The 26,988-nt window shown below is 58.5% G+C and overlaps 2 protein-coding genes across 4 annotated transcripts in view; one reads left to right on the top strand and one right to left on the bottom strand.

The window, feature by feature from the left end:
* The window catches only part of GNAZ (G protein subunit alpha z), a 51,603-nt gene extending 36,666 nt beyond the window's left edge, over nucleotides 1–14,937 (bottom strand). The window contains exon 1 of one of the 2 annotated variants that reach the window (XM_072723344.1): nucleotides 14,801–14,937. The gene's annotated coding sequence lies outside the window, so the exon portion shown is untranslated. Of the gene's footprint in view, nucleotides 1–11,522; nucleotides 11,813–14,800 lie in introns of those variants that run through there. The other variant, XM_072723345.1, reaches the window with a different exon arrangement.
* RSPH14 (radial spoke head 14 homolog) overlaps nucleotides 1–25,577 on the top strand; it is a 77,790-nt gene extending 52,213 nt beyond the window's left edge. For both annotated transcript variants that reach the window (XM_025982760.2, XM_072723346.1), the window contains exons 5-7: nucleotides 21,270–21,495; nucleotides 23,419–23,555; nucleotides 25,280–25,577. In XM_025982760.2, coding sequence (XP_025838545.1) covers nucleotides 21,270–21,495; nucleotides 23,419–23,555; nucleotides 25,280–25,518 — 602 coding nt within the window. In that variant the 3' untranslated portion in view covers nucleotides 25,519–25,577. The remainder of the gene's footprint in view (nucleotides 1–21,269; nucleotides 21,496–23,418; nucleotides 23,556–25,279) is intronic.
* Nucleotides 25,578–26,988: the final 1,411 nt, after the last annotated feature.

The following is a 26,988-nucleotide window of genomic DNA, read 5'->3' as shown; positions in this document are numbered from 1 at the left end:
GACTCAGCACTGCTGTCCCCTGGCCCCACACCCCGCCCCAGCTTGCTCAGACACCTTCTGCTCTGGCAGCAGTGGCTCTCCTACCTGCCAGCTCCACCCTGGCACCCAGCAGCTGCTCCTGTGGCGACCTGGAGTGGGAGGAGGGTGGAGGCTCAGGCTAGGTTTCTGTGACCTCAGGCCCTTCCTCACATAAGGGCGTCTGGGCCGAGCAGGGAAGGCCCTACCCCATGTCCCAGCAGGCCCACATCGCAGGTCTGCAGGTGCTGGCAGAAGGAGAGGCACGTGGGGGTACCCTGCCATGCTGGGCTCCGCACGCCTCTGCTGCTGGCCTTGGGCTGGCCTCAGCTCGCAGGTCCAAAGGGGTTCCCACAGCCTCCTGGGGCCAAAGCCGCCCATGTCATTTCTGTCTTCCTCTAGAGGGTGGGCCCCCTCTCTGCCCTCCGGAACTGCAGCCCTGTGTCAGCTCCCACCGTGGCTCTATTTTAGAAACATCAGGTCCGGAAACGCCTCTGCCTGCACGGTCACTGATTATCGGTCTTCCTCCCCTCTTCGTAAGATGTTTCCCACTGCCCTTTCATGCCTGGCGTCCTGGAATCTGGTGTTCTACATTTTTGGCCGTTTGTGCACCCTCTTTCCTGCCTGAATAGCGTGCCCTGGGGTTCCTTATCTGCACCCCCCTTTTAGGTCTTCTTTTAGGTCACATTGGACCTGCAGGGGTCTTCCTGGTGGCCCCTTGGTGGTCTTGGATAAGTTGATGTCCTTCCCCTGCCCGGTTCTTCTACTGGTTCGGACTCTCCACCTCTCCCCAGTCTGGACAAGGCGAGGCCCGACCTGGTGCGTCCACCTCTCTAGCACCCACCTGCCTCTCCGGCACCTACCCACCAGCTCCCCATAGTGATGTGTCCTTGGCCCCGTCCACACGTGTCACCCTAATGGTCCAGTCGTCAGGGCCCCCACAGAATGTTCGTGGCACCATTTCCTTGTGTCCTCAGACAACCAGGGACAGCTGGGTTGTGCCTGGGGAGGGTCTGTCCCAGGGAAGCTGGGGAGAGTGGGATCAGGGCCAGGGCTTGGTTTCCCTTTCCTTGTCTACACTGTGCTGCCTCAGGCTGCTGGGGACACAGGAGGGGAAGGTGCTGCCAGAGGCACGGTGGGGGACACGGCAGGCACCTCTGTCACAAGTGGGTCGGCCCTGTCCAGGCGCCTACCTGTCCTTATGCTCACGTGTCCTATTGCGTCTGCCTCACAGCATCCCCAGGAGAGGGGCCTGACCATACAGATGTAGGGACTGGGGTCTGAGGAGAGGGGGAACTGGGCCTGCGGGGCTCCCCTGACCCCCTGCCCACAGTACAACCTGCTTACCTGCCGTGACTTCGCTTTACACTGGCTGGCACTTTTTACATAAATGGATGATGTATTTTAAAAACTTCATTTTCCTACTTACACAGAAAGCTGGAGTCACCACAGGCAGAAGTCCCCTAACCCATGAGCTGGTGTGGCTGCTGCTCGCAGGGACGCTGCCTGCGGAGGGGTGGGCAGAGGGCTTGCTGTTTGTTCAACAGCTGGGATTAGTGCACCGGAGGGTGTGAGAATCACACTGGCACCAGACTGAGATTTTCTCCTTGAAGGAAAGGGATTGAGAGAGAAATGAAAAAGGATTACCCTCCTCACGGGAAGGCTGGGTGCCACTCACAGCTGTGGCCTCAGGCCACCCTGTATGATCTGGGGATGCAGATGGGGACACAGGGAGCCTGGGTCCAGAGGTCCTCTAGCTGGAACCCTTGGGGCGGAGGCAATGGGGCTGGAGTGTCGGGGCTGGAGTGTCAGCGCTGTATCCCTCGTCCTCATTCAGGCCAGAGGCTGTCTCTCGTCTCAGAAAAAGGCATCACCCCGACCTGTCACCCCTCTTCTGCTCAGTTCCATTTGCCTGTTCATCAGGGCACCCTCTACTGCTTCTCCTGTTGCTAAATGACCTAGCACGAGGTGCAGTGGGCATCTGCACGAGGGCCCGAGGCCCTCTACCCTCAGATCCAAACGGACAGTCAGTCAATCAACCACTGGGCCCGAGATGAGTGAGCATCACTGTGCCCTCTGGGAATCAAGCCTGGTGTGAGGAGGCTCTGCTCTGGACTTGGGGACCTGGGTGGGGGAAGGGTAGGACAAGCTGAGTCTGCATTGAGGAGCTTGTGTTCTGATTGGGGAGACTGTGAGCACCTAAGTCTGCGAGGCCATTTCTGAGAAAAGCACGGCACAGTGGAGGTGAGGGTGCAGAGGCATGTGGCAGAAGGTCCAGGGAGGGGACACCAGATAAGACACGATTACAAGAGGCCACTATCGTGCAAGGGTGGGAGAGGCGGCCAGAGCAGGAGGCAGGCAGGGTGGGGACACCCAAGGGGACACTGCCCCAGGTGCCTGGCTGGGCAGCGCAAGACGCTGCTGGCCTAGGCCCAGCTCAGAGCAGGCCCACCCAAGCAACAGCCTTCCCATGGTTCCCTAGGGAGTAGCTCAGTGACAGCTGCCATGGCAGGGACTGCCCCCAGGGGCCGGAAGGCAGAAACTGTCCCAATCGAGACCCTATTTCTCCTGTGGAAGAGCCTTTGATGGGGGGCTTGGGGGTGGACCTGTGGGCGGTCTGCTGCCACTCCCTACGTGGGATGCTGGATGTGTGGGTTCCCCGGAAAGGCTGGCAAAGCAAGGCCAGGGAGGGGGGCCCAATGCACCATGTCCCCTCATACATCAGAGCTCGTGGGACTGACCAGCATCACGTACAGCAGAATCTGGGTTGGCCCATTCCAAATGCTTGGATGGGTTTTGACACAACAACACATACTTCTGGACTTAAAAGCCGCATCCTCCTGAGGAGATAAAAGCCTCTGCTTGCCTTGGTGCCAGTAACACAGGGTGGGGGACGGGGATAGGCCACCTCCTTTTTCCTATGACCCCTGCCAGAAAAGCCTGCTCCCTGCCTCCCTGGCTGCGTCTCCCATTCCCCACACCACAGTGCCCTGCCCCAGCCCACCCCACTGGAAACGTCTCTCTCCAAGGCCAGGCAACAGCCTCCCTCCCTGGAAGGGCCACACGAGCGCTGCAGCACCAGGGAGCCCCCTCAGAGCCCAAGGGCCTCAGTGGGGACTCACCGCCTGGCCCTGTGTGAGCCTGAGCTAAATGTCGAGTGCCACTGGCTCCACACGGGACTGGACTTCACCCAGGGACAGTCCAGCAGGGCTGCCCTTCCTCGGCCTCCGGGCCACTGGCTGCCTTGCAGGCGCCTGCCCTGAGCACACACACCGTGCCCTCGAGGCCCACCATACCCTTCCCCTCCCTCTCCATTGCCAGCTCTGGAAAGATGTGCAGAACAGATGGATGGGTAGATGGACGAACACCAAAAATTACTGGTTCACAGCTCCCAAGCTTCCCAGCACTCCCTTCTGAGTGAGTTACCTCACCTGACCTTGTCTGGGCGCCTGCATGGAGAGACTCCTGTCCACACTGGGCCACTTGGACCCCAGCCGGGGACTCAGACCCCTCTGCTTGTGCCCACTCCCCCCGCCCCCAGACGCCCCAGGGCATCTCACCACCGCTCCCCAAGCCATAGGCAAGATCCCCCTGAGCCCTCCTGCCTCCCCCTCCCGTACCCCTGGCAACTAGCCCTGCCCCTTCCTGCCGCAGTCAGCTTGGGCCCCACCCCAAACCCTAACCTGACCGTTTCTCATCCTACTGAAAATGAGACAGGAGCTGGGGGAGCCTGTGGGCAGAGACAGTGGTGCATCTCCACACCCTGACGCTCCTGGCCTGTGTACTGGCATCCCCTGGTCTCCCTGAGGCTGAGAAATCCCACACGTCCCTGCAAGTGGTTCCTGGACCCTCTCCTGGGGTGGTCCTGAGGAAGGGGCTTCCAGGTAGGCCTGTCAGGAGGGAGCTCGACAGTATGGCCAAGCAGCCCCTTCCCTAGCCCTTCGCTTCCACCGACCCGTGCTTTACAACCTTTCCAAGTGGAGGGATCTCCTCCTTCCCGTTCTAATGTCAAAGAAGCAACAACAACAAAAAATCAACCCCATAGACTCTACCGTTATCATAGGTGTATTTTTAAGATCTGTTCATGACCAAAAGTTGTCACCAAAGTTGGGACTGCTGGCTGGTCGGCATATTGAAACATGACTTAACACAGGGAGTCATAAGAAATGATAATGTGAACTTAAAACAGATACTCATGCACTCCTTCACCAATTTTGGGGGTGGGCCATCTATTCTCAGAACATAGGCTCGCTTACTGGAGTTGCTGTCACTGTTCCTTCTCAAACCACAGTGCGCCAGGTGTGACATCTCCAGTTGACTCTCCGTGCAGCATATGGTGGCAAAGTAACGGGGACCCGAATCCTAGGTTGTCATGGCTTCTGTCCCCAGGCTTAACGGGTGCCTTGCCCACACCAAACCCAACCACAGCGTTTACTGTGGTTCCCAAAACATTCACTGAATTTCCACAGAAGTCCTCCTTACATTCCTATTTCATCAGTTTATATGGTATTCAAGGACGTCGTCACAATGACAAATACGGCTGGCACACACAGGTTCGGGCCAAACACCACGGACTCCAAGGGGCCGGTGCCAAGGTGCCAGGCACAGGCTGCCTGCTGTCCTGGAGCATTTGGCCTGCCGTGGACATGGTCCTGTATGCTCTTCTTCGAGAACAGAGCACACCCATTCACCCAGTGAGTGTTGGTGAGTGCTGGTGACGGGGGTAAGAGGGTTTCTCAGCACCAAGATTTCTATAAGGTTTGTAAACGACTCTGCGTTTCATTTATCACAACGGTTTCTGTGACAAAACGGTAGCATGTGCACACGTGAGACACTTCCGAGCTAGGGAAACGTGGCTCTGGGTTCTCTGCAGCCACTCCACAGCCACCGGGGCCCAGGCCACTGGGTTAGCTTATCCACGTCCCCCCAGCCCGCCTGACTGACCTGGCACCAAGAGACCCTCAGCAGGTCTCCCCTTAAAAGCAGTCCCCCTTCCTTGGCCTCTTCCTTGTCCCCTGCTTATTTCAGAGCCAGGGTCAGCAGACGGACGGGAGAAGGACCAAGGCTGGGGGCGCAGTGTCCCCAGCTGCACAGAGGTCCCAACAGATGGCTCTACGCCAGCAAGGCAGCCTCCTGGCCTCAGGGTACTGCTGGAGAGGGCCAGGGACGCCCTGCCCTGCAGCCCCGTACTGTCCTGTGGCTCTGGAGGCCCGTGGCCCCGTGGCCGGCCTTCTGGCCCACCGCCGCTAAGGCTGACCAGACGGGATGTGATAGCAGGGCCTGAGGAACACTGACTCAGGAGGAAATCAGGCCAGAGATTCTCTGAGCCAGGAGTAAATAGATAAATAAAAATGGAAAGGTTCTACATATGAGGGGGAAGGAGGCCCAGATGCGCAGGGAAGACATGTGGCCTTTACTAAACGCAGCCCCGCTGCCAAGCGGAAGGGGTTGTTGCCTGGGGTGGAGCCGGGCTCCCCAAGTTTCCATAGCGAAGGTAACTGCTGCTGACTGTCAGTCCAGCCCAGAGGAACCTGGGTGGAGACTCTGATTTAACCTCGTTGGGTCCCTTGCCCTGCAATTTCCTGCCTCTGAGCGTGGAGTCCCAAGATCCCTCCCCCCACGCTGGCTACGCCCCAGGCCAGACCCTCTTAGCTGAGGGCTCTGAGGCCAGGCAAGTGCACGACTCCTTCCCTGAGCCCCTCCTGCCTCCCTGCAGCTCCCTTTCTAGTCTTTCCCACCTGGAAGGTGAGCACCACTCACATCTGTTCCCTTTCTCGCCCGGCGCCTCCCCACAGCCTGCTTCCCCAGCCTCCTGAACCCCCTTGGGCCTCCAGGTTGCAAACCTGGGGCCCCTGGCCTCCTGTCTATGCGGGGCCATTCCCGGGAGGCCCCAAGCCCGCCACAGCCTCCGACCCTGTTGATGGGGATCTAGAGAAGCGGAGCCTGAGATGGGGATTCATGGCTGCTCCAGGGACCAAGTTCAGGAGGGAGGGCGGCAGGACCGGACCAGTGAGGGAACCGGGCAGAGGTGTGCTTTCAGCTGCCTTGTGGCTATGGCCCGATCCCGGGGCACTCGAGAGTCTGCATGAAATCAAGGCTGTCCCACCTCGAGGGACAGGACAGGGCCTCCCAGGGCCCGAGGCAGTTCTCCAGCAAGGGGTGCAGCTGTGAGCGGGCAACGCTGATGTGGTGGGGGGCAGCGTGCAGGCAGGAAAGGGGACCTGGGGGGCACCGTGCTCAACATGCCTTCCCTCTGCTGGCCCCCTTCCTGACAGAACCCGGCGCCTCAGGTCAGGGTTAGGCCTGCCTGGCCTCACGGGAGCCCTGCGTCTGAAATCCAGCCACCTACCCGCACGCCCCAGCCTCTCACTGGGGACTGCTATAGTGACCTCTCAGGCGCCCCTGCACTCTGCTCCGCCAGCAGCCAGGGGAATCCTTGTCAAATTATAAGGCACAGCCTCTCTCGGGTGCTCTAAACCTCCCCGCGGCTGGCCACCTCATTCTGGGCCAGACTGTGCCCCGCCTTCCCCTGCCCCCGCTGTGCGGCTGTGCCCTCCACCCTCGGGCACTGGCCCACCTGCTGTTTCTCAACGGTCTTTCACACTCTCAGCTCGGGGCCTCTGCACTGGCTGGTCCCTCTGCCCGGAACACCCTCTGTCCACAGAGCCAATCCATCCTTTCCCCAAATGGCTCAGAGGTCCCCTCCTCGAGAGGCCACCCTGCCCATCCTATTTACGACTTCCCATATGTCTCACAACTGTTTTCTAACATGGTGCATGACTCCCTTATCGTGTTTATCAGCCCCCATCACACTTACAGAATGCCAGCTTCACAGGGCAGGGGCTGTCGGTCTGTGTCACTGCTGTGTCCTGCAGGCCCAGGAGTACCCGGCAGGAAGCAGTTGCTGATAAGTCCACCTCAGCCCTTTGTACTGAGTGAGGGAGGGGCCCACTCATCACAGGGAGGGGACGGGCAGGGCCTTCTGGGAAGTTTCCTAGAAAGGCCCTTGGCCTTCCTGCAGATGGACACCCCAGATGTGCGGCCGCCTCCCACCTCACCTTGGCCAGCCCTGATACTGCTCTGCCTCTGGGCCCTCGGGCCAGGCCGTCCCTTCATCTGGTAGCCCATCAGGACGGGGCTTCCGCAGCCACCACTGAAAGCCTGCGCCCCTACCCTGACTCTACCTCTGCTCAGGGCCCCGAGGCTCCCTCACAAGCACCAGTCCTCACCCCTGGCCTCCCCGCCCCGCCCCAGCCTTGCTGTGCCAGTGACAAGACAGCCTGGGGCTGCGGCTCGCCTTCTGCCCCCCTCAGCAGCCACAGCGGCCAGACCCTCCACACGGGTCCCCATCCCTGTCTGTCCCCGGAGAGCCCCCGAACAGCCAGCAAGACAAGACTAACACAGCCAGGGATCTGGCCACAGAGGGGCAGAGCCCAGTTGAGGGGCTAGAGGAGTTGGGGTGGGGGGTGGGGGGCGCCGTGCCTGGGGGCTTCCCGGAGGCAGCGTGCGGCGTTGGGGCACCGGACAGCCCCGTCAGTACTTCGGCAGCCTCCTCCCTGCCATGAGGTGGGGCAGGGCTGGGGATGTGCATGCGTCCGTGCGTGGTGTTATCGTAGAGGGAATCGATGCCTGGCACTGGCCCAGTGTTTAAGGGAAATGAATAGATTTTGGCCGAGGACAAAGAGAGTTTGATTAATCAAAAATTGGATAATGGAAGCAACACTCTAATTATTTTTCTTCCCAGCATTTTATCGAGAAATATGTTTGCACAGCATATCAGAGGTAACGGAGTGGGTGAGGGGGGTGACCGAGCTGGAGGAAAGCCCAGCTTGGGGACCGGGCCACTGCACCTCACATGTGCCGATGGGGCCTGGCCAGCGGCCTGGCCAGCAGGGGTCCTGGTGGTTACTCCATGGGGCCATGGGAAGCGAGGGGGGACACATGGCATAGTTGGGAGCCACACACAGCCAGCTTGGGTCACAGAAGATGGGGTGGGCAGGGGTGCTTGCGCCATGGAGGCCAGGGGGCATGGAGTAGAGCACCGCCAGCCCAGGTCACCAGGACCCGATGGAGCTGGGGTGCAGGCTGGAGGTGTCAAGTCCTCTGACCCTTAGTCACAGAGGGTCTTCAGAAGTCCCCCTAGGTAGTTTGGAGCAATTTTCCACGTTCACCCTAGTGAAGCCTGGTGAGCCGTCCTATGGTTGAGGTCTGACAGGAGCACTGGGCCCCATGAGACTGTCCTGTAGCCCCTCCCTTGTCACTCAACCCCTCTGCCTGTGCTGCCCCCACTGCTACAACAACATTTCTGTGGTCACCCGGTGTCCTAATTCCAGGTAGCCTTCTTGGAGTGCAGCATGAGGCTCATTCAATTGTCAGAGTCTGTGTCAAGAAACGGCACATAAAGAGTGATGAAGGATGAGCAGAAACTTCTAGGCAAGAGTGAGGGCATGGTCTTTGGGGTCGTCCAGTCCTTGGCAAACCTGTGTAAGGCGAAATCCTCCTCCCCAGTACCCACGGTAGACATCGCTCATCAACCACGACCACTTTCCCTCTAGCCATCAAGGAGCCTCGGGATCCTTCTCAACACTGTGTGCTTTGGGCAGCCACTCCAGAGGTGGTACAAGGACCGAGAACCATCTGTACCCTTGACCAAGGCCAATTTAAAGGTGAGAGCACTGAGGCCTGGCAGGTGAAGAGACTTCAGCAACTAGAGCCAGGACTAGAACCCAGGCCTCCTGATTTCCCATCTAGTGCTTCTTCCTCTGCACCCAGCCGCTCTGCTGAGTTAATCTTGGGGACACAGGGGTTATCTGGAAAGGCCACTTAGCCATCACATGGTCAGTGCAGATACTGTGTTCCTTTCCTTGTCTTGCACTCTTAGGACAGTTTCTTGTGGACACACCTCATGGCACGACGATGTGAAACCCTCATGTCTGACCAAGGCCTCGCCCAGGCACACCATGTCGCCGAGGGGCCAGGTGTCTGCCTGAGGCATCTGCTTTCCAGTGGCAGGGGCTTGTGCCTGCAATGGCAGTGTGAGAAGCTAGGCGGCCACCTGCCTTGGCTTGGGAGTGAACCACAGTCAGGCCTCACTGGCCCCCAGCCAGTGGTATCTACCTGTAGGTGGTTTGTATCTGTCTGCCAAACCTAGAGCCCAAAGACACCCCTCTGGAGACCCAAAGCCTTTTTGGGAGCAGAGGGCTGAGCTAGAGCAGCAGTTTGCCAGTGTGAGGGCTAGAGCCACCACGAAGCCTAGCCCTCTGCATGAAAGTGGTCGACTTGCCAATATTCATTTCCCCCTCCAATAGTGATTTGTTGAGGTCCTACTGTGGCCAGACCAGGCTCTGGGGACTGGACTGTCAGTGGCAAACAGCAGACAATGGTCTTGACCTTACAGAGCTTACATTCAGATCCAGGACAGATAGTAAACAAGCACAAAGAAATCAAACAGGTAGTAGGTTATATCATGACCAGTGCTAAGCGGAAAAATAGAGGCAATTGCCCACTTGGGAAAGCTACCCCATCTCCCCATGTCTCCGTCTCCTCAGCTGTGACGACAACTGAGGTGAAATTCAGCCCCTTCTTGGAGGGACTGGTAGTGGAAGGGTCAAGTGAGCCTCTGCCCCCAGAAGGCACTCCCCGCTGTAATCCAGCAGAGATCCTGCTGCTGTCCCAGTGAATGCCTGTGTCTGCGCTTGGGGTGGGGGACGTGCACAACTGAGCCCGCTGTCCTCTGCTCCAACACCACAACCCTGACCCCCATGATTCACAGGAGTATGGGGCCTTGCTGAGCGTGTCAGGGGCTCAGGTCCCAGAACCCTGTCCGCAGTACACTTCATCCCAGGGGCCAGGGAGGGCGGCTCGGTGGGGCGGGGTCTCTCTCTGAAAGGTCTGCTCTGACCACTGCTGCACAGCCGGGAGAGGCATGGACTGGCTTGGATGAGCCCTCAGGGACGGGTGTGTTTCTGGTTAGAAGGAAGGAACGCTGGGCTTGACACTGTTTGTAAGGCCTCTCCCTGCACCGTGGTTTTTAACAGTCTCACTTCTTAGCACTTTTTGATGGATTCTCTAGGGATGTCTCTAAAAGAGAGTTATACCTTAATTTAGAAGCAAATAACGAAAAACTCTGTGATGTAGCAGGTTCCTTTGGAAAAGAGATGAACTCAAGGAAGCCATTGTTGTGTGAAGCCACCTGCCTTGCTCACCAGGGTCCTGCCAACGGACAGCCCAGTCCTTAGCCTTTGAGTTGTGCCTCCTGCTCGAGGCCACTGGGCGTCAAAGGACAGAGGGGGAGGAAGCGACACTCGCAGAAGGCCGGGGTGAGGCTTGCAGGCTGGCTCCGACTGACCTGAGTGGCCCCAAGTCCCAAACACAGCCCACCTGCCCACCTACCCAAGGCACGCAAGTGAAAGGGAGCCTGGGTGGCGGGCCCAAGGCACTGCCCTCCCTGGGCTACAACCAGGTTTCATGGGCAAGCGCGTGCTAGCCCAATAGGGCCCCATGCCTGGGTTAATGCTCTGCTGTCTTGAAAGGTTTAAGAACTTTTAACAAGGGCCTCACAAATTACGTGGTTGGACCTACTGTGTTTAGTCCCCACGCACCCCAAGTGTGCCTTGATGTTTGCCTCAGGAGACCCGCCCTCTCAGGGACACCCTCTTCCTTCGCACTACCCTGTGTCCCCCAGCCCCCCACCACATTGCCATCAAGACCATGCTCCCACCTCACTTGCTCATCAATCCTCAATCTCTCCTTTCTGCAAACTCCTTCTCAGCTCATGCTCTGAGGGGTGAGGGACCTGGGGTCTGACCCAGGTCCTCTGGTCCCACCCACCCTTGATCCCCAAGTGACCTTCACCAGTCCCTGGCTTCCACACACTGGTGCCAAGGACTCCAGATTTCTACCTCCAGCCTCACTCTCCCTTCTGACCACCACATAATGGCCACATCTACCAGCGGCCAAACCAACTCCCAATTCCCTGCCTCGCATGAGGGAGTCCGAGTCTTCCCTCTCTGCCAATGCCACTGCCGTCCCTCCAGAGTTGTGCTTGCCTCTTCTCCGTCAGCAGGACCTCTTTAAAATAAATCTCCCTCCAACCACTCCTGCTAACTCCTACTGCTCATGCTGCCCTGGCTCAGCAGCCCCTCACAGCCCTCTAGCCTTGCCCCCATGGCAGTCAGCCACACAGGCCTTTTAACAGTGGAATTAGCGGGAGTCTCTCCTCTGCTCCAAACGCCCCAGGGCTTTGCATCTCACCAGGGCCTACACAGTCCTACCTGACCTGCTCCGTAAGCCACCTCCCCCTGTGGGGCTCTGGTTACCAGGCTTTTTGGTGGGGCCCCCAGTAGCTGTGCACCTGCCATCCCCTCTCCGGGCACTCTTCCCCATGGGTCACAACTTACCCATCCCTCTCTGCGGCACCGTGCCAATGGCCCCTCCATACAGAGCGGCCTCCTGGCCCTCCCCGTCCCCATTCTCTTCTTCAGTTCTCTTCATGGCGCCTACCTTACCTGGCAGCCAGCCACACAGGTGTTGTGCCAGCCTCCCTGGGTCTGCTGCAAGCACCATGAGGGCCGACCCTGCGTCTGTCCTGCTCCTTGCCATTTCCCTGTATCTGGCACAGTGCCGAGACCTTGGCAGGTTCCAGTAAGTGTCAGCCAAAGGAATGAATGAATGTGCGAATCATTTCCGTCTCCTCAGGCTCTGTACAGAGAGCTGACATCTCCTGTGTGCTCCAGGAGCCATCAGATGGTCCCTGTGGTTAGTCCCTGTCAGCTTACTCCTGTGAAGCGTCTCCTCTGCCAGTGCGGACGTGTGTAAAGGGGCCAAATGCACGGAGAGGACCTGTGCAGGGATGGTGTGGAGACGGGGCAGGGAACGCTTGGCTCTGTTTATGGGTGAAGACAAAGAAGCTCAGTCAGGATGGGGCTGGGCGGGGGTGACAGGGCCAGAGGCTGACCAAGGTCTTTGGAGGCCTCAACTGGAGGCCTCTGACCTCGGGGAGTATGGGCCTTCCCGTGTCAGTCCCCTGTGTGCCTAAGCTATGTCAGGCAAGCACTCTGGGGCTGATTCTCAGCATCTGTCCTGATGCCTCTATGCATTTCCTTTGGCCTTCTTTCCAGCCAACCACAGCCTGCAGGCCTGTGCCTGGAGGCTCAGTTACCCCAGGTTTCCTTCCTGGGGCTGTGGGAGAGCAGTGTGCTAATCTATCTCTTCCAGAGTTCCTGTAAGCCCAGCCATGGTCAGCAGCCACGAGAATGCCCTAGAGCCACACAGCATTTTAGGTCTTCTGAGGGCTAGCAAGCGCCACATCTTCACGTCCAGGGAAGGAAGGCACGGCCGGCACATGCTGTCATCACGTGCGTGTGCACATGAGAAAACCACACAGCTAGGTTGAGGCTGCTCAGGCCACGCCCTGAGTGTCAGGCCAGCCTTGCCACCGTTTGGTTCTCCATCCTACTGGCCTCCTGTGGGGACTTTGGGCAGCCTTGCCAGGACCACCTGGTTACCCAGAAGTTTCTGGAATCACTCTAGAAGCTCCTGAGATCTGGACCAAAGAATTCCTGAGATTCCAGGAAACAGAAGAGCTGAGAAGTTGGGGGTAGAGGGAGGGATTCACTCTGTGTCCCAAATCTAGAGTCCCACAGCTGGCCTCCAGAATGTGGCCTGGCGACAGGCACGAGGGTGAAGCGGCTCCATCCTTCTTGGCATAGCCCGTGCCCCCATGAGGGCAGACAGGCCCTGCTCTCACTGGGGCAACATGGGCCTTGGCCAAAAGCCGAAAGTGGGTGTGTGTTTGGGGGCCACAGGGTATGCTATACAGATGAATAACAAACAGCCCCTTCAGAGGAAGAGAGAAAACATCCCTGAGAGCGAGCAAGCAAGCAGATCTAGGGCAGAAAGTGACACTGGCCTTCTGAGGGGGAGGGACCATGTCTTATCCACCTCCTGTCGCAGAAAATCCATGTCTGTTAGAGGAACACACCAGAATTTTAAACCAAATGCCTGCGTCTTGTCTCGGAGCATGAGGAATGCTGAAGGCACACCACTTCATCTGAGCCTCCCATGCGATCAGCCCCTAGATCAGCCCCTAAACGGAGGCTCCCAAGCCTCCTTGGGATGTTCACAAACGTCCACGCCCCAGAGAGACAGAGTCACCAGCTAAATATCATTCTCCATCCTGGTGAGGAAAGGGGCCAGGCTGTTGGTTACCCAATATCCCCGCCTTGCCCATGAGACAAGGTGCCTGGAAGAGTAGTCCTGGGCCACAAGGAGCCCCCTGGAGTCTCTCAAGCTCGTCCCCAGGCCCACCGCAGCTCCCAGGTCCCAGAGGTGCTCTCTTTCACAGAGGAAGAAACCGCGGCCTCCATGGAACAGCCACAGCTAACAAGCAATGAGGTGCTCCGCTGGCCCCGCTCCCACAGGCCCTGTGCATCCCCCACCCACCTTTCCCGCCATGCCACCTATGCTTTCCCAAGCACATCCTGCCAAGCCCCAACTGCCTGAGTGCCCTCTCTGTGCTTTGGTCCATTCTCTCCTCTCAGCACAGTGCCCACCCCAGCTGTGCTCCTGTCCTTCAAGCTCTAGTTCAAATGTCACTTGGCCCACAAGCCCACCTAACCCCAGTCCAGATCATCTCTGAGGTGCCTCCAGGGGCCCCGGCACCCACACTCAGGGCTGGGTTATCTGAGCAGAGCCATTCCTCCCCTGGGGGGGTGGTGAGTCAGTCCCAGGAGGGCAGGCCCAGTCCACTCCCACCTCAGCGCCAGCTCTGGGGGAGCAAATGCTCAGTAAATATTTGTTTAATTGAATTTGGCCAAGGAGCCTCCTCCAGACAGAACCCAAGGCAGCAGGACTCAGTCCTCAGAGCAGGGAAATCACTTGGGCAGAAGGGAGCCCATCAGGGGCTGGGCTGCCTCACCCAAACAGGCAGCCCTTGCCTACCAGGCGGGTCCCTCCCTGCTGAGACAGGGACTCCAGGGAACCCTGCTCTCGCACTGCCTCCCCATCCTCTCCTCTCCTGTGACAGAGAACCCCAGTTCTCGGCCTAGGCAGATTCCTGCCATCATCACCCAGGCAGGCTCAGCACCGCCCTGCAGGCAGAGCCCCCTTGGATCTCCCGCAGGATACGGAGCCCCAGCCCCGAGGCCCTCCCCCTCCCCCCACACCCCCCAACACCCCCACCGCCTTTTAAGGGAAAAAAATATTGAGCCAGGAACACAGCACAATCGCAGCAGGTCGATACTCCTCTCTTGCTCTAAATGCCTCCAAGGAACCTGCTCTCTGCAAGACCGATGACGGAAAACTGCGAGCCGCCCGGCCCCGGGCCCAGGCCTCCGGGGCCCGCTCCTCGGTTTCGGCCAAGGCCACGCGTCGGCGCTGCAGCCGCCCGGGTCGCCTCCTCCCCGCTCCCCCGGGAGGGAGACCCCGGCTCAGCGCCCCTCCCGCAGGTCGCCCGGCCCGGCCGCGGCTCCGCACCGCCGGCGGAGGGGAGGGCCCCCGACGCGGCAGCCCCAGCCCACCTCCCGGGCCCGCGGCCGCCCCCTCCACCGCCCCTCGGCCCGGGGCGCCCCTTCCCGGCACCTGCCGGGCCCGCGGCCGCCCCTGCCCACCTCGCGGGCATCCCCGCCCGGGCATCCCTCCCGCCGCTCCCCGGCGCCCCCCGCCCGGGCGCATCCCCAGCACAAAGGCGCGGGCGGGGCCCCGGTGGGGGTGGGGAGGGCGCCCCGGCCGCGCCCCCAGCCCCGAGGGCCCGCCGCGCCCCGCGGCCGCGGGTCCGCTCACTCACCTCCGGGCCGCCGCGCGGAGCCCCGGCCGAGCCGCTCGGGGCGGGGCGGGGCGGGGCGGGGCGGCGAGCGCGGGCCGCGGCGCCCTGGTTCCGCACTACGCGGGCGGCGGCACCGCGCGGGGACGTGACCGGACCGCGGGCGGCGCACACCCTCGGCCGGCTCGGCTCCCTCCGCCCGCCCTCCCGCGCCGCCCGCCGCCCGCCGCCCGCCCGCGGGTCCGCCCGCCCCGCGCCGCGCCGCCGCCGGCAGGGGGCGGAGCCGGAGCGCAGCGCGTTGCCAGGCCAACCGCGGGCGGGGGAGCCGCGCGCCGGCCGGTGACCACGCGCTGGGCGCTGCCGCCCCGCCACGAGCGCCGGCTCTCCTCTCATTGGCAGGCGCGGCAGACGGATGCCTGTACGGCCCAATGGCAACGGGCGGGGGCGGGGCCGCGGCTCCGCGCGCGCCGCAGTCCCGCACGCGCTGCCCGCGCCGGCGGCCCAGGGACCGGGCTGCGGCCGAAGCCGGCGCGGACCGTGCGGGGCCGCCTCTCGCAGACCCGAGACCGCGTCCCCCCTGCCCCCGCCCCCGCCCCCGCCCCAGACCCCCGCTCTGCGCCCCCGATTTGAATTCGAACCCAGCTCGGCCCCTTCTGAGTCCCGCGACCTTGGGCAACCAACTGACCCCTCTGAGCCTGTTTTGCAAACTGGGGCTGGTGGCGCCTGCTTCCCTGAATTGTCGCGACAATCTGCTAGAACGTGTGAAAGGCTATGCAAACCCTAAAGGTTTACACCGGTGAGGTTAGTGCAGCGATGGGAGGGACATTAGTCATCTTTGCTTCTCGCTCCCCCCCCATGTGTAGGGGCTCTTCAGGGTCCCCCCTCTGGCAATCCTGGCCACAGAAGGCTGCCTTGAGGAGGAGGGGAGGGAGAAGGGCCCGGGATCTGTCCCCCCACATCAAAGAGGTGGGAGGAAGCCGGCTCGGTGAAGGCCAGGATCCCCTATTGCCGCCTTGGGGAAGCTGATAGAGGGTAGAAGGCATCGGATGCTCAGTGAAATGCACCTGAGCCAGTCTGCCAAATTCTGCCTTCAGTTTTAGGGGGGAGCCCATCTGTGGGCATCAGAGGCAGGAGCCCCTCACTCCTGTGCTTAAAAGACTTGGGCCAGAGAGCCAAGACATTAATGCCATCGTTGTAACTTGAATCTTTGCATATTCTAGAGCATCCCTGGTAAAAGTGCAGATTCTCCCCACCAACACCTTCCTTATCACTTTACTCCCTCATGGTCATATTACTGGGATCACCCCACCCTGGGCAGAAGCACTGGAATTGACTGTTGACAGAGGCGGATTGGGTGGTCATCCCAGCCCAGGTTTGTGGTCAGAAGTCAGGGCTGGGGGCCTGGTTCTGCAGGCTGGGCACTGTGTCATTGCAACATTATTCCATAACCTCTCTGGGAATGTTACCTCTGCTGTGAGACCAAAACTGTTGTACTACCTACTCTGTGACACATGCTCAGAGAGGTGGCCAGAAAACCAGTGAGTCTCTAGAGGGTCCTGGCTCCGCAGGAAGGTAAGACAAGGTCTTGAGAGGTAAGACGGCATCAGGCACATCATGTGCCATTGAGAGGCCATGTAAGCTAAGAACAGGGATGTGTACCCATGAGCAAAGGTAGGCACAGGTGTGGGAGGGGTCAGTGTGCCAGTGGTTCAGGGCACGGGGACCACATGAGGCTAACCTGTGAAGAAGTTACCTAAACTGTCAGGGATAGGACAGATGTTGGTGGATGGGCATCCTGAGGTGAATCTCGCTGGAGGTGGCCAGTGAGAACCAAAGGAAGGTGGCTAAAAGTGGAGGGGCTCCTCTGGGTGCATGCCTTCAAACCACCCCCCGACTGGGCCTCTGCTCCCAGGACCACTCAAAAGCTAGTGGCCTCACGTGATACCAGGAAGATGGCGGGCACAGGCCCTGCCCTGGTGTGGATCTCCAGGTGAGAGGGTATGGGGGGGAAAGCACAGACCCAGCTCTGCTATCTGTACACCCTTTGGGGGGGGAGGCTATTTCACCTGGATGAACCTCAGTTTCCTTCTTTGTCAAGGGAGACACTAATAGACTGTCCTTGGAGAGTGATGCTGAGGGGCAATACACGTGGGCACATGTTTAGAGATGGGCGAGGGCAGTTCTGTTATAGGATTGGGATCAGAATGGAGTTGCTTGCAGGGGCAAACCTAGATGTTAGTGTAGGCTGGCCCTCTGCAGCAGTCCACGCGTGAGATCAGAGGCTAGCCCATGAAGCAGCCCCATGGGGCTGGCTACTGCCTGCCTCACCTGACCCTGGCGGCCACCAATGATTGTAATTCTTCATACAGCAATCATTTCCTGATGACCTCCTCTGCGCAGGGATAGTTCTGGGATTTAGACACGCCCGGCGCTGCCTGGTAGACCTTCCTGTCTGCGGGGCAATAATCCACCATTACAATTGTGTGAGGCCCCATGGAGGAGACCCACCAGGGCCCCAGGGACATGTGGCAAGGCAGGGGAAGAACTGGGCACTGAGAGACAGCAGGATGGAAGTGGCCTGTGACCTAGGGCAAGAGAGAAGCATATCCCAAGTTGGGGAAGGTGCTGGGCAGGAAGGAGCCATGAGGCCTTGCAGGAACCCATGGAAGACCAGCGTGGCTGGAGGCAGCAGGCAGGTGTGGGTGCCAGGATACAAGGCTGGAGTGGGGACGTTTGTACCGGCTAATGGCCCTTCTCTGAGATTGGGGATGTCAGCCTAAGAACCACTGGAGAGTTTTAGGATTTGCTTCTTAAATTTGAGAAGGAGGATGACAAGTTTTTGTTTCATATTTATTTGCAGTACGCATGGTCCCATAATGTATGCTGTCCTAATACGCAGAATCAAATAATAAAAATGTCAACTGGTCAGCCCTCAGAAAATAAGAAAGCAGAGATTCTCCATGAAGCCGAGTTCAGCGTAGGGCTGCAGGATCACTGAGCGACAGAGTGTGCCAGGAGAGGGCCATGTGGTGGCTGCAGCCAAGACAGAGGGACAGAGTGGGGGCAGAGTTGGGGGGGGGGCAAGGAGGAGGCCCGCATGAGAGGAGATGCTGGAGGAAGGATAGTGTTTGCTAAGCAGATGGAGGACCAGTGGGAGAGGTGGCCGGAAAACCAGTGAGTAGAGGGTCTTGGCTCCTCAGGAAGGTAAGACAGGGTCTTGAGAGGTAAGTTGGGGTCAGGCATGTCATGTGCCATTGAGAAGCCACGTAAACTCAGGACAGGGATGTGTATCCATGAGCAAAGGTAGGCACAGGTGTGGGGGGGTCTGTGTGCCAGTGGTTCAGGGCACAGGGACCACACGAGGCTAATGCTGGACAGGTGGGTCCCGATGAGATGCAGATGCTCCATCCTCAGTCCTTATTAGCCGGAAAAACAGGACCAGGACAACAGCTGGGGCCCTGTGGTGGAAAGAGGAAGGCCCTGGTGCTTGAGCCTCATACTTCATCAATCCAGCAGGGACAGATGGCTGAGGAGTGGCCTCTGTAGGTGGTGTCAGGCCATCCTCCAGGAAATGACCAAACTTCAAACACAGGGCATTCTGTGCCATGGGCATCATGTCCCTTCAATTCTGGAGGGATTCTGGCTCAACCACTGAATCCATCGCGGCACAGCAGCCATGCCAGACCCGGGGCCCTCCCCAGGTATGCCCCATACTTCATGCCTTTGCCCTTTGGCCCCATTAGGTCCAGCTCCCCTGGGCCCCCCTTCCTTCAAGTCCAGAGTCCCTAGGACCCTGGAATTCCATGTGCATTCTACATGCGCACGAACTTGTGTTGTGGTGCCGGGTCCTGGCCTACTCTGCCGCTGGTCTCCCCACCCCCCGATGATGGGGGTGGTGGTGTCTTGCTAGTCTCTGGATGCTGGCAACAGCACCGTCCTGTCTGGCTCTTCTCCCGGCTTGACCTGCTCTCCAAAGCCCCGCTGGCCAATTCTCAGGCTGTGGTGGGGCTGAGTGGGTTTCTCCAGTTTGTTTCCTTGGGGTCTGTGCAACCCCCCAGTCCCAACTTGAACAAACCATTGCAGATCTGGGTTAGTTATAAATAGCCAGGCCTGCAACTCTCCTTTTAGCTGAAAAGCAAAGTGAACGAGCAGAGAGGCACACCCGGCACGCGTTTTATTTTTAATCTTCTCCCTCTGTCTCAGAATGAACCCGGGTCCTGGTGCTCAGCATTTCTAGGAGTAGAAGCCCGAGACAAATGCCTGAGAAAACCCAAGTAGCTCAGGGCCCTGGCTTTGCCCCTGTCTGCTGTGTGACCTCAGGCACTTGAATTGCCTCTCATGGCCTTGGTTTCCTCACCCAGGGAGGGAGTAGTGGAGCTGATTACCTCTGGCAGTTTGATTTCGACTCTCTAACTCTACCTTTCCTCCCCCCCCCAGCCTGTGCCCAGCAACACATTTGGGAGGAAGGGGTCTCTGGAAAGTCCAGACCTAGGTGCAAGTGAGGCCATAACCAAGCCCCAATTTGATGACGTGCAAACTCCTCGTCCCGGGGCCTTTGCTCAGGTGTCCCCCAGCCAGGAACCTTCTCCCTCTATGCAAAATCTTTCCAGCCAGCAAAATCCTTGCAAAGTCCAACTGTCACCTCTCCATGGTGAGCTGGGGAGAGGGTTTCCAGCTTAGGTTGCAGCTGAGCTGGACCCATGGCTGGGGCAAGTAGGGAGCCTGTGGGCAGGTGCCTGAGTGCACAGTGGAGCTAGAGCTGAAGGCCAGGTGTGTGGTCCAGCCATGGCCTGATGGGGAGGGAGAGGCTGAAGGGGAGAGAGGGGCTGTGTTCCTGCAGTGCAGGGACTGTGCAGCTTTTGTCTTTGTACATGACACCTCACCTCTCACCCTCACCCCACAGGCCTTTGCTTGTAACCAAGTCTCAGTGTTGGTGGAATTCCTTAGGATGCTAGGCCCAAGCATTCTGGTCTCCCATAATAGTTCTTTACAGAGATCATGTTCTCACCTACTACCCATTGGCATTGCACAACTCCCTACCCACTAGGCTGGTTTCCATAATGAGGAAACCAGGCTCAGAGAGGTAGAATAACTTGTCTAAGGTCACACAGCTGGATACATTTAGGAGTCCAAGCTAAGCATTTTTTGAAATCGGTGTGGATTTAGCCTTAAGAAGTGCAGTGCCCTTAAAGCAATGGGCAACTGCTCTTCCTGTGTCAGGAGTATCCTGAGAATGGGGCAGAGCTAGTTGCTCCACCATGACACCCCAATGAGAAGCTGGTCAGGGACACTGGGAGCCACTGGACATGCATCTGTGCCTCTCCATCCCCCTCACTCCAGGGCACCTGCCATTTGATGTCTTCAGGAAGTGAGGGAGGAAGGCTGGGGTGATGTCTTCAAAGACAAAATCCCTGGTGCTAATTGGCACTTAGAGACCTTTAGGCTAATTAACCTGTTTACTTGTCTCTCTAGGGTAAATTAGAGGGTTTAGCTGGGGAGGCGGAAGAGAGAGGTGGTGCTGGTGGCCACCTCCATGGGGGCTGTATATATATATATATATATACCTTCTTGGTGGGTGGTGTGGGCCACAGAGGAGGCCAGGAAAAGGGCCAGGAGGAAGGCTGAGGGCATGGGGGGGGGGGCTGCCCTCCCCAGCACCGGCCTGCTCACTTCCCATTGATGGCTGCTTCAGAAGCAATTCTGGACACAGGGGAGTTGGGGCCCTCAGGAGGGCTGTCTGGCCTGGTTCTGGGTTCCCCTCCAGACATCCCTCAGGAAGAGAGGAGGAGCTGGAAGGAGGGAGGGGGAACGTATCCTTGGGGAGCCTTACCTCACCACCTTCTCCCAGCCTGGTGCCCCAGCTGTGCGGAGCCCCCTTCCTGCAGGTTTTTGAGACACCCCCCCCCCCCCACCACCACAAGAGTCTATGGATTTCCTATCTCCTTTGTTTAGAGGCACAGCTCTTTTTTGTCTGTAAGATGCTGGCCTGTTCACTTCTGCCTCAGGCCTGATACCTGGCTCTTTTTCCTTTCCCAAAGGCTGGCCAGATTGGCTTGGGGTTTCTAGTGGCTTAAAGATGTCGTGGGTGAGAAGGAGGAGGTTGGTTGTCCCCCCCCCCCCCCACCTTCCTTCTGGTGCAAGGAGGCAAAGGGAAGGGACTTTCTTCTGTGCCTGAGCCCTGCAGGGGTGGCTGTTGTGCTCTCCAAGGGATGGCTGCTGCTCCGCAGGCTCCTGAGCACCTGTTGAAGGCTGATATCCCGCCCCCCCCCCCCGCCACCAGTTATAGGTGACCAAAGTTTGGGGGTCCTCCAGGGCCGCATGGTTCCCACCCTAGCTTGTCATCCACAGGCCAGCTAGCTGCTCCAGGGTCTGGCAGCAAGGGGCATCTGCAACCCCCGTCCCCCACCAGCTCTGTAGGACTCCCCTCTCCCACTGGCCACCAGAATGGGCAGGGAGGACTGGCCCACCCTCTGTGCCCTTTCCTGTCCCGCAGGAGCCCAGGGCATTGTTAACAGCGGCCTGATTCCTTCCCTGGTGTGGAAGCTGCAGAGGGAGGAGGAAGAGATCCAAGGGCTCCTCCTGGACACACTGGCGGCCTGCCTGTTGGAGGATGCCACTGAGGCGCTGAGTAACCGCGTGGTGCCCTTCCTGAAGCAGAAGCTCCTCAGCACCAATGATGACATTCGCAGCAAAGCTGCCTGCATGCTCACTGTGGTCAGGTGAGCCCGGCCCTCGTGGACAAGGTGGGCAGTGCAGGGAGGGCAGGAGCAGCTGGCTCCCCGGGCTTCCACTTCTGCCGAGGCTCAGAGAGGCACCTGAGCACCCCCAGCCCCGCAGCAAGCCAGCCTGCCCTGGAGCTCCCAGGAATCCACCTCAGGGCTGGCTTCCCCGCCCCAGCCTGTTTGGGCCTTGTGGGAGGAGGACCCTGTCCTCTTGGGCAGGGGCCTCTGTCCTGTTGGCCCGACAGCTTAGCACTCACAGTCCTGTATCCCAGGAAGCCCCCAAGTCCTGGATAAAATGAGGTGGTTGGTTCCCCCCCCCGCCCCGCCCACCTCCCCTTGAAGAAGGCAAACACAGAAGTGTGGCGGTGATAGCAGTCACTAAGCGCTCTGTAGGTGCCAGGCATTGTCTACAAACGGCAGTCCTCCACGGAAGGTGCTTGATTACTTTTTACAGGAAAGGAAGCAGAAGCATAATGTGTCCAGTCACTGGCAACCCAGGGTCGCAGGGGATCACAGTTTAAATCCTGGCCTGGAACCTGAGGGAGCACGTGATGCCTCAGAGCTGGGAGGGAGGAAGGGAGGCAGTGTGTGATCCCAGACAAAGACGGTTCCCCAGGACGATGGTCCCTTGTCCCCCCAAGTCCATGCCTTAGGTATGGCCACCTGCTTTCGTCCTGGCACCTCCTGCCTCCCTGGGCCCTGGTTGTCTCTCCAGCTGGGATTCTCTCTAGAAACCCGGGCCAGCATTTCTGTGAGTGTGGCCCCTGATCCAGACCCCTGGGAGCTTGTGAACATGGAGATTTCGGGACCCTGCTCCAGACCAATCAGCACCTGGTCTCTGCTCAGAGGTCCCCTTCCAGTGAAGCCTCTGAGGACCGTACCCATTCTAGACAACGACGGCCTCCACCAGGCCTACCTGTGCTTTTCACCATTCCCTGCTGTTTCATGTGTCACCCCTGAGGGTTTTTTTTTTTTTGAGGGGAATTCCTGATGGCAGGACTTTGCTCTGCTTGCTGCTTGAGAGCAGGTGTTCAAAATGGGGGTGGGGGGGGCGCGGTGTAGCTCTGGTCCCCCGGGAGACAGGCAGCACTGTCTGGAGACATTTTTGGTTGTTCCAACTTGAGGGAGAAGGGTGCTCCTGGTGTCGAGGGGTGGGCGGGGAGCCGGAGATGCTGCTTAGCATCCCACAATGCATGGGACAGCCCTCACCACAAAGAATCATCCAGCCCCAGTGTCAGTCGTGCTGAGCTAGAGCAACCCTGCACTGGCCTCAGCGTCTGGGCCAGGGTCCGCCACAGTGTTCGGTCAGCCCTGGCCGTGGGAATGAACAAACACATGGAATCCCGGCAGGCATGGCCCAGGACTCTGCATCTTTGATCAAGTTCCCAAAGGGAGCTCGTGGGGAGTCCATCACATTTATTTTCACAGCTTCACACAGTGCCAGGATTAGAAGTGACTTACAACCTCTCTCCCATGAGGGTGGATTTGCACGGATGTCTCCCTGGCGGCTTGGTGCAGCTCCTGGGTCTTAGCCCATCTCTGGCAGCTCTGGCTCTTGCATGGAGTCAAAACATGTGTCCCTGTGGGTCGCACCCCTGGGCCCTGCTGCTCCCCATTTTGGGGCTGGGGTGATACGTCTGGTGTCTTCATGTATTACCTTAGGGCACGGGTCCATCAGCCCCTGGCTTCTCTGCGATTTTGCTTTCAGTGGCCCCAAGCTGTGCTCCTAGGTCATCCCAGCATGGGGGTGAGACCCAAACCTCACACCAGTGTTCTCTTGCACCCTGGCACCCCTTGGCCAGGCCCAGACCACCAGGGATGGTCCCAACACACAAACTCCTGGTGTCCCCTGGGGTAGTCCTCGGCCCTGCCCACCTCCTTGCCAAGCGAAGCCACACAGCTGTCCCCTCTCTGGCCCAGCATCCCTCTGGAGGGCAAGAACCAGGTGTGGCAGCATGACGTCATCCCCATCCTGGTGCACCTGCTGAAGGACAAGATGGAGGAGGTGCAGGCCAATGCCGCCGGGGCCCTCATGTATGCCACGATGACCACCCAAGGTGAGGTGGCCTGTTGGCCAGGTGCATCTCCTATGCAGGCGGTAGTTTACTGGGCAGTGGGGGTCTCCTGCAAGCTTTCCAGAACGCTCATTTTGTGCTCAACATCCCAGTACTGCCCTTTCCCTGCCCTACCAAAATACTTTTCCTGGCCTGCTGTTGAAGTCCCTTCAAGTTTGGGCCCATGCTCTACCCTCTTTCTTCCTGGCCATGGGGGGACTACCTGTGGCCCCTCCCTGGTCACTCCCATTAGGACCTCTGTCCCTTCATGCCAGGCTATTCCCTGGGCCTGGAATTCCTGCTTCCGACCCAGGCCCCTTGTAAGCCTTGATTCTGGGATTAATTATGTAGTTTGCCATCCTTGGTTTGGTTATCCTAAAACCTAAGCAAACACTGGAGCCCTTGCTTCCATGGTGTTTTTTTTTTTTTAATCGAAATTATTTTTTTCAATGGGTGGGGGTGGGGAGCAAATAAGAGTATGAGATGACCTCTCCCACCTGGGGAACAGTCAGACTTCCATGCAAAGTCCTCCAGTCCTGGCCACAGGAATGACTGGGGTTGGTTTCTTCACCTGGAGGCCAGGTTAGGCCATCCCACGTGACCTCTGAAAGCTGTCTATCCTTCCCTGTGCCCACAAATGCCTGCATCAGCCCCATGCCTTGTGCCTTCTTGGTGTTCCACGGAGGACTGACTGGGTCTCTGATTCTCAATCAGCATGCTGCAAAGTCCCCCAGAACTGGGGTTCTCAGCCATTCCCCACTTGACACTAATGGTGGTATTTGAGACACACCAGAGGAGGAGAGGTTGGGGCCTTTCCAGAGCCACAGTCCCCTTTTGATTGTGCAGTGAGGATGCTGACCTCCAGGGCAGGACATCTTCTTGTACACATATTGCTCAGACAGGGCATACTCAGTGAAGTGTCTTGCTTGGGCTTCCTGTGGGAGCTCTTGGAGGACCAGAGAGGTGACCACGGGTCCAGGCAACAGCTGGGATGTGAGGCCACTTTTCACAGAGTTGGCACTCCAGCCAAGGGTCCCCACGCCCCTGCCATGGGGCAGACCCTGTGCTGGGTGGTGGGGACTTGGCCCTCAGGTCTCAGCCTCTGGAGAACAGTTTGGTAGGAGTGGCAAAGGGTTGATGACCTACTGGATTAGCATGGAATGCAGTGGGCACAGGACAGCGGCCAAGCCTCCTCTGGGAGGGGCCTGGGTGTTGACCCAAGGGACAGCGGGAAACAGCAGGGCAGAGGGCGGCCACCAGGATCTCAGCACACAGAGTGCATTGAGCATGGTAGGAAGCTGGGAGCAGGGGGCAATCACCTGGCCTTTTAGCAGGCCAGGGCAGCAGGAAGGTGGCAAAGGTTAAGGAGGGGGCATCTCCTTTACAGATTAATGTCTGCATCCCCCAATAAACCATAAGGATCAGGAGGGAAAGACCTATGAGTTTTTGTGCCTTGCACAGAGCAGGTGTTCCAGAAATACTTGCCACGTCAATTGGATTTTAATTTTTGTGTGTTTCCTTGAGAGAACTGGACTGCAGGACAGGCATCAGGGTGGTGTGAAGCCAGTTGAGGGGCTGGAGGGCCAGAGGAAGGTGTCAGGGCCTACAGGGGAGTGAGAGAAGGCACCTCTCCTGCAGCCACACAGACCAGAGGCCAGGGTTGGGCTGAGGTGACAGAGATGGAACAGACAGCCCCCTGAGGGACACTTGGTGTTGGTGGCCCACAGGGAAATATGCTGCCCTGGACGCAGAAGCCATCCACCCGCTCCTGAACCTGCTGTGCTCATCTCTGAGCAAGGCACGCTTGAACGCCACCAAGGCCCTCACCATGCTGGCCGAGACCCCTGAGGGCCGCAAGTTTCTGCGATCTCACGTGCCCGTCTTCCGCACCCTCGAGGAAGACACCAGTGAGGCGGTGCGGCGGGCAGCCCAGACTGCTATCAAAGTCATCGAGTGGAAACCCTGAGCCTCTTGCTAGGCCAGACCTAATAAGCTGCTTACCTAATAAATGGCTGAATCTCTTTATCTTGGGACTGAATGGCCCTTTAGGTTCCTGGAGTGTGGTCACATCTCCCCTCTCTCCTGCAAAGGGGAAGCATCCAGCCCCAAAGGACTGGGTCATGGTGGCCGGGTGAGGAGGCATGGGCTAAATCCAAGGCCCAGGGATAGAAGGGTGATATCCTGGCTCTCTGCTGGGACCAAGTGTCCCCTGAGAAGGTAGAGAGCAGGGCTGAGCTCTCCAGGGAAAAGGAGAGGGCAGAAGTTATATTGGGGGAAGGAACACAGCTGGACCAGGCACTACCCAAACTTTAGACACTTGAGTGACCAGGCCTTTGGGTGTGGCTGAGCACTGCCCTGCTTAGCCAGTTCTGCCCCTCTCTCATGATGGGTGGCAGGAAGGAAGGTCAAAGTGCCAGCCCATGTGGACTCTTTCAGGAGGAGTATGCACTGTATGAGGCCCCCTAGGAATGCATGCCCAGAACGGGGATCTTCCCCTAGAACAGAGAAGCCATAAGAGTAAGCTCCCAGCTGGCTTGAGGCCAACTACACCAGCCCTGGAGCAGCTCTCTGACCAGCCTTCCATGTAGGCCTCCACCTGCCTCTCTTCTCCCCCAAATGAAACTGGCAAAGGAGGCTGGAGAGCTTGAAGGGGTTGGAGGAAAAGCCAGGCTGTAGAGGGTAGGAGGCTCGGGGACCCTTTAACTGTTGCCAGCCTTCCCTACCTGGTCTGGCAGGATGCTAGTTCTCAAACCAGTCCTGACTTCTGTTGGAAAAGCTCAGGAGGGGAGCTTTTTGAGGCTCTCTGCCTCAAATGAGGTTTTCCTCTTTATAGAACCAACCAACAGCAGTATTTCCTATGGGACAGAACCTCCCAGGCTTATGGGATGCCCAGTCCATCCAGAGTAAATAGCATCAGCATAACCAGAATCCTCAAGTGAGCACCTTCTTATAGTTCTTTCAGTGACTGGGGCTTTCCCTTTCCTAAAAGAAACAGAGAAGTTGGCATCATTGGAATTAGAGGATTAGCCCAAGTAAATGTTCATGTTCTGAAAGGGACTGGCTGCTAAGCCCAGCTGGGATTTCAGGTAAGTCTCATTCTTAAAACAGGCGCCTAAAGAGGAAACCTTTCCTCCTTCAGTAAAACAAGTGCTTGAAAAAAAAAAAAAAAAACAAGTGCTTGAAGACCTCTACTTCCTCATGTACCCATCTCCCCTCAACCCATAGTTTGCTGATTCCTCTATTGCCTCACCAAAGGGCTGTGGCCAAAGTCACTGGCCAAGGTTCCTGATCATCTTGCTGCCGAGACCCTGTGCTCTTTGTTCTTGACCCATGCTGTGGCCCAAGTATGGATGTTCCCTTCCCATAGCCACTGTCTTGGGCTTCCTTTCAAGAATCTGGCTGTACTCTCTTTGGTCTCCTTTGTAAAACCCTCTTT

This window comes from Vulpes vulpes, chromosome 10 (genome assembly GCF_048418805.1).
Source record: "Vulpes vulpes isolate BD-2025 chromosome 10, VulVul3, whole genome shotgun sequence".
Taxonomy (NCBI): Eukaryota; Metazoa; Chordata; class Mammalia; order Carnivora; family Canidae; genus Vulpes; species Vulpes vulpes.
This window is presented reverse-complemented; position numbering and strand designations above follow the sequence as displayed.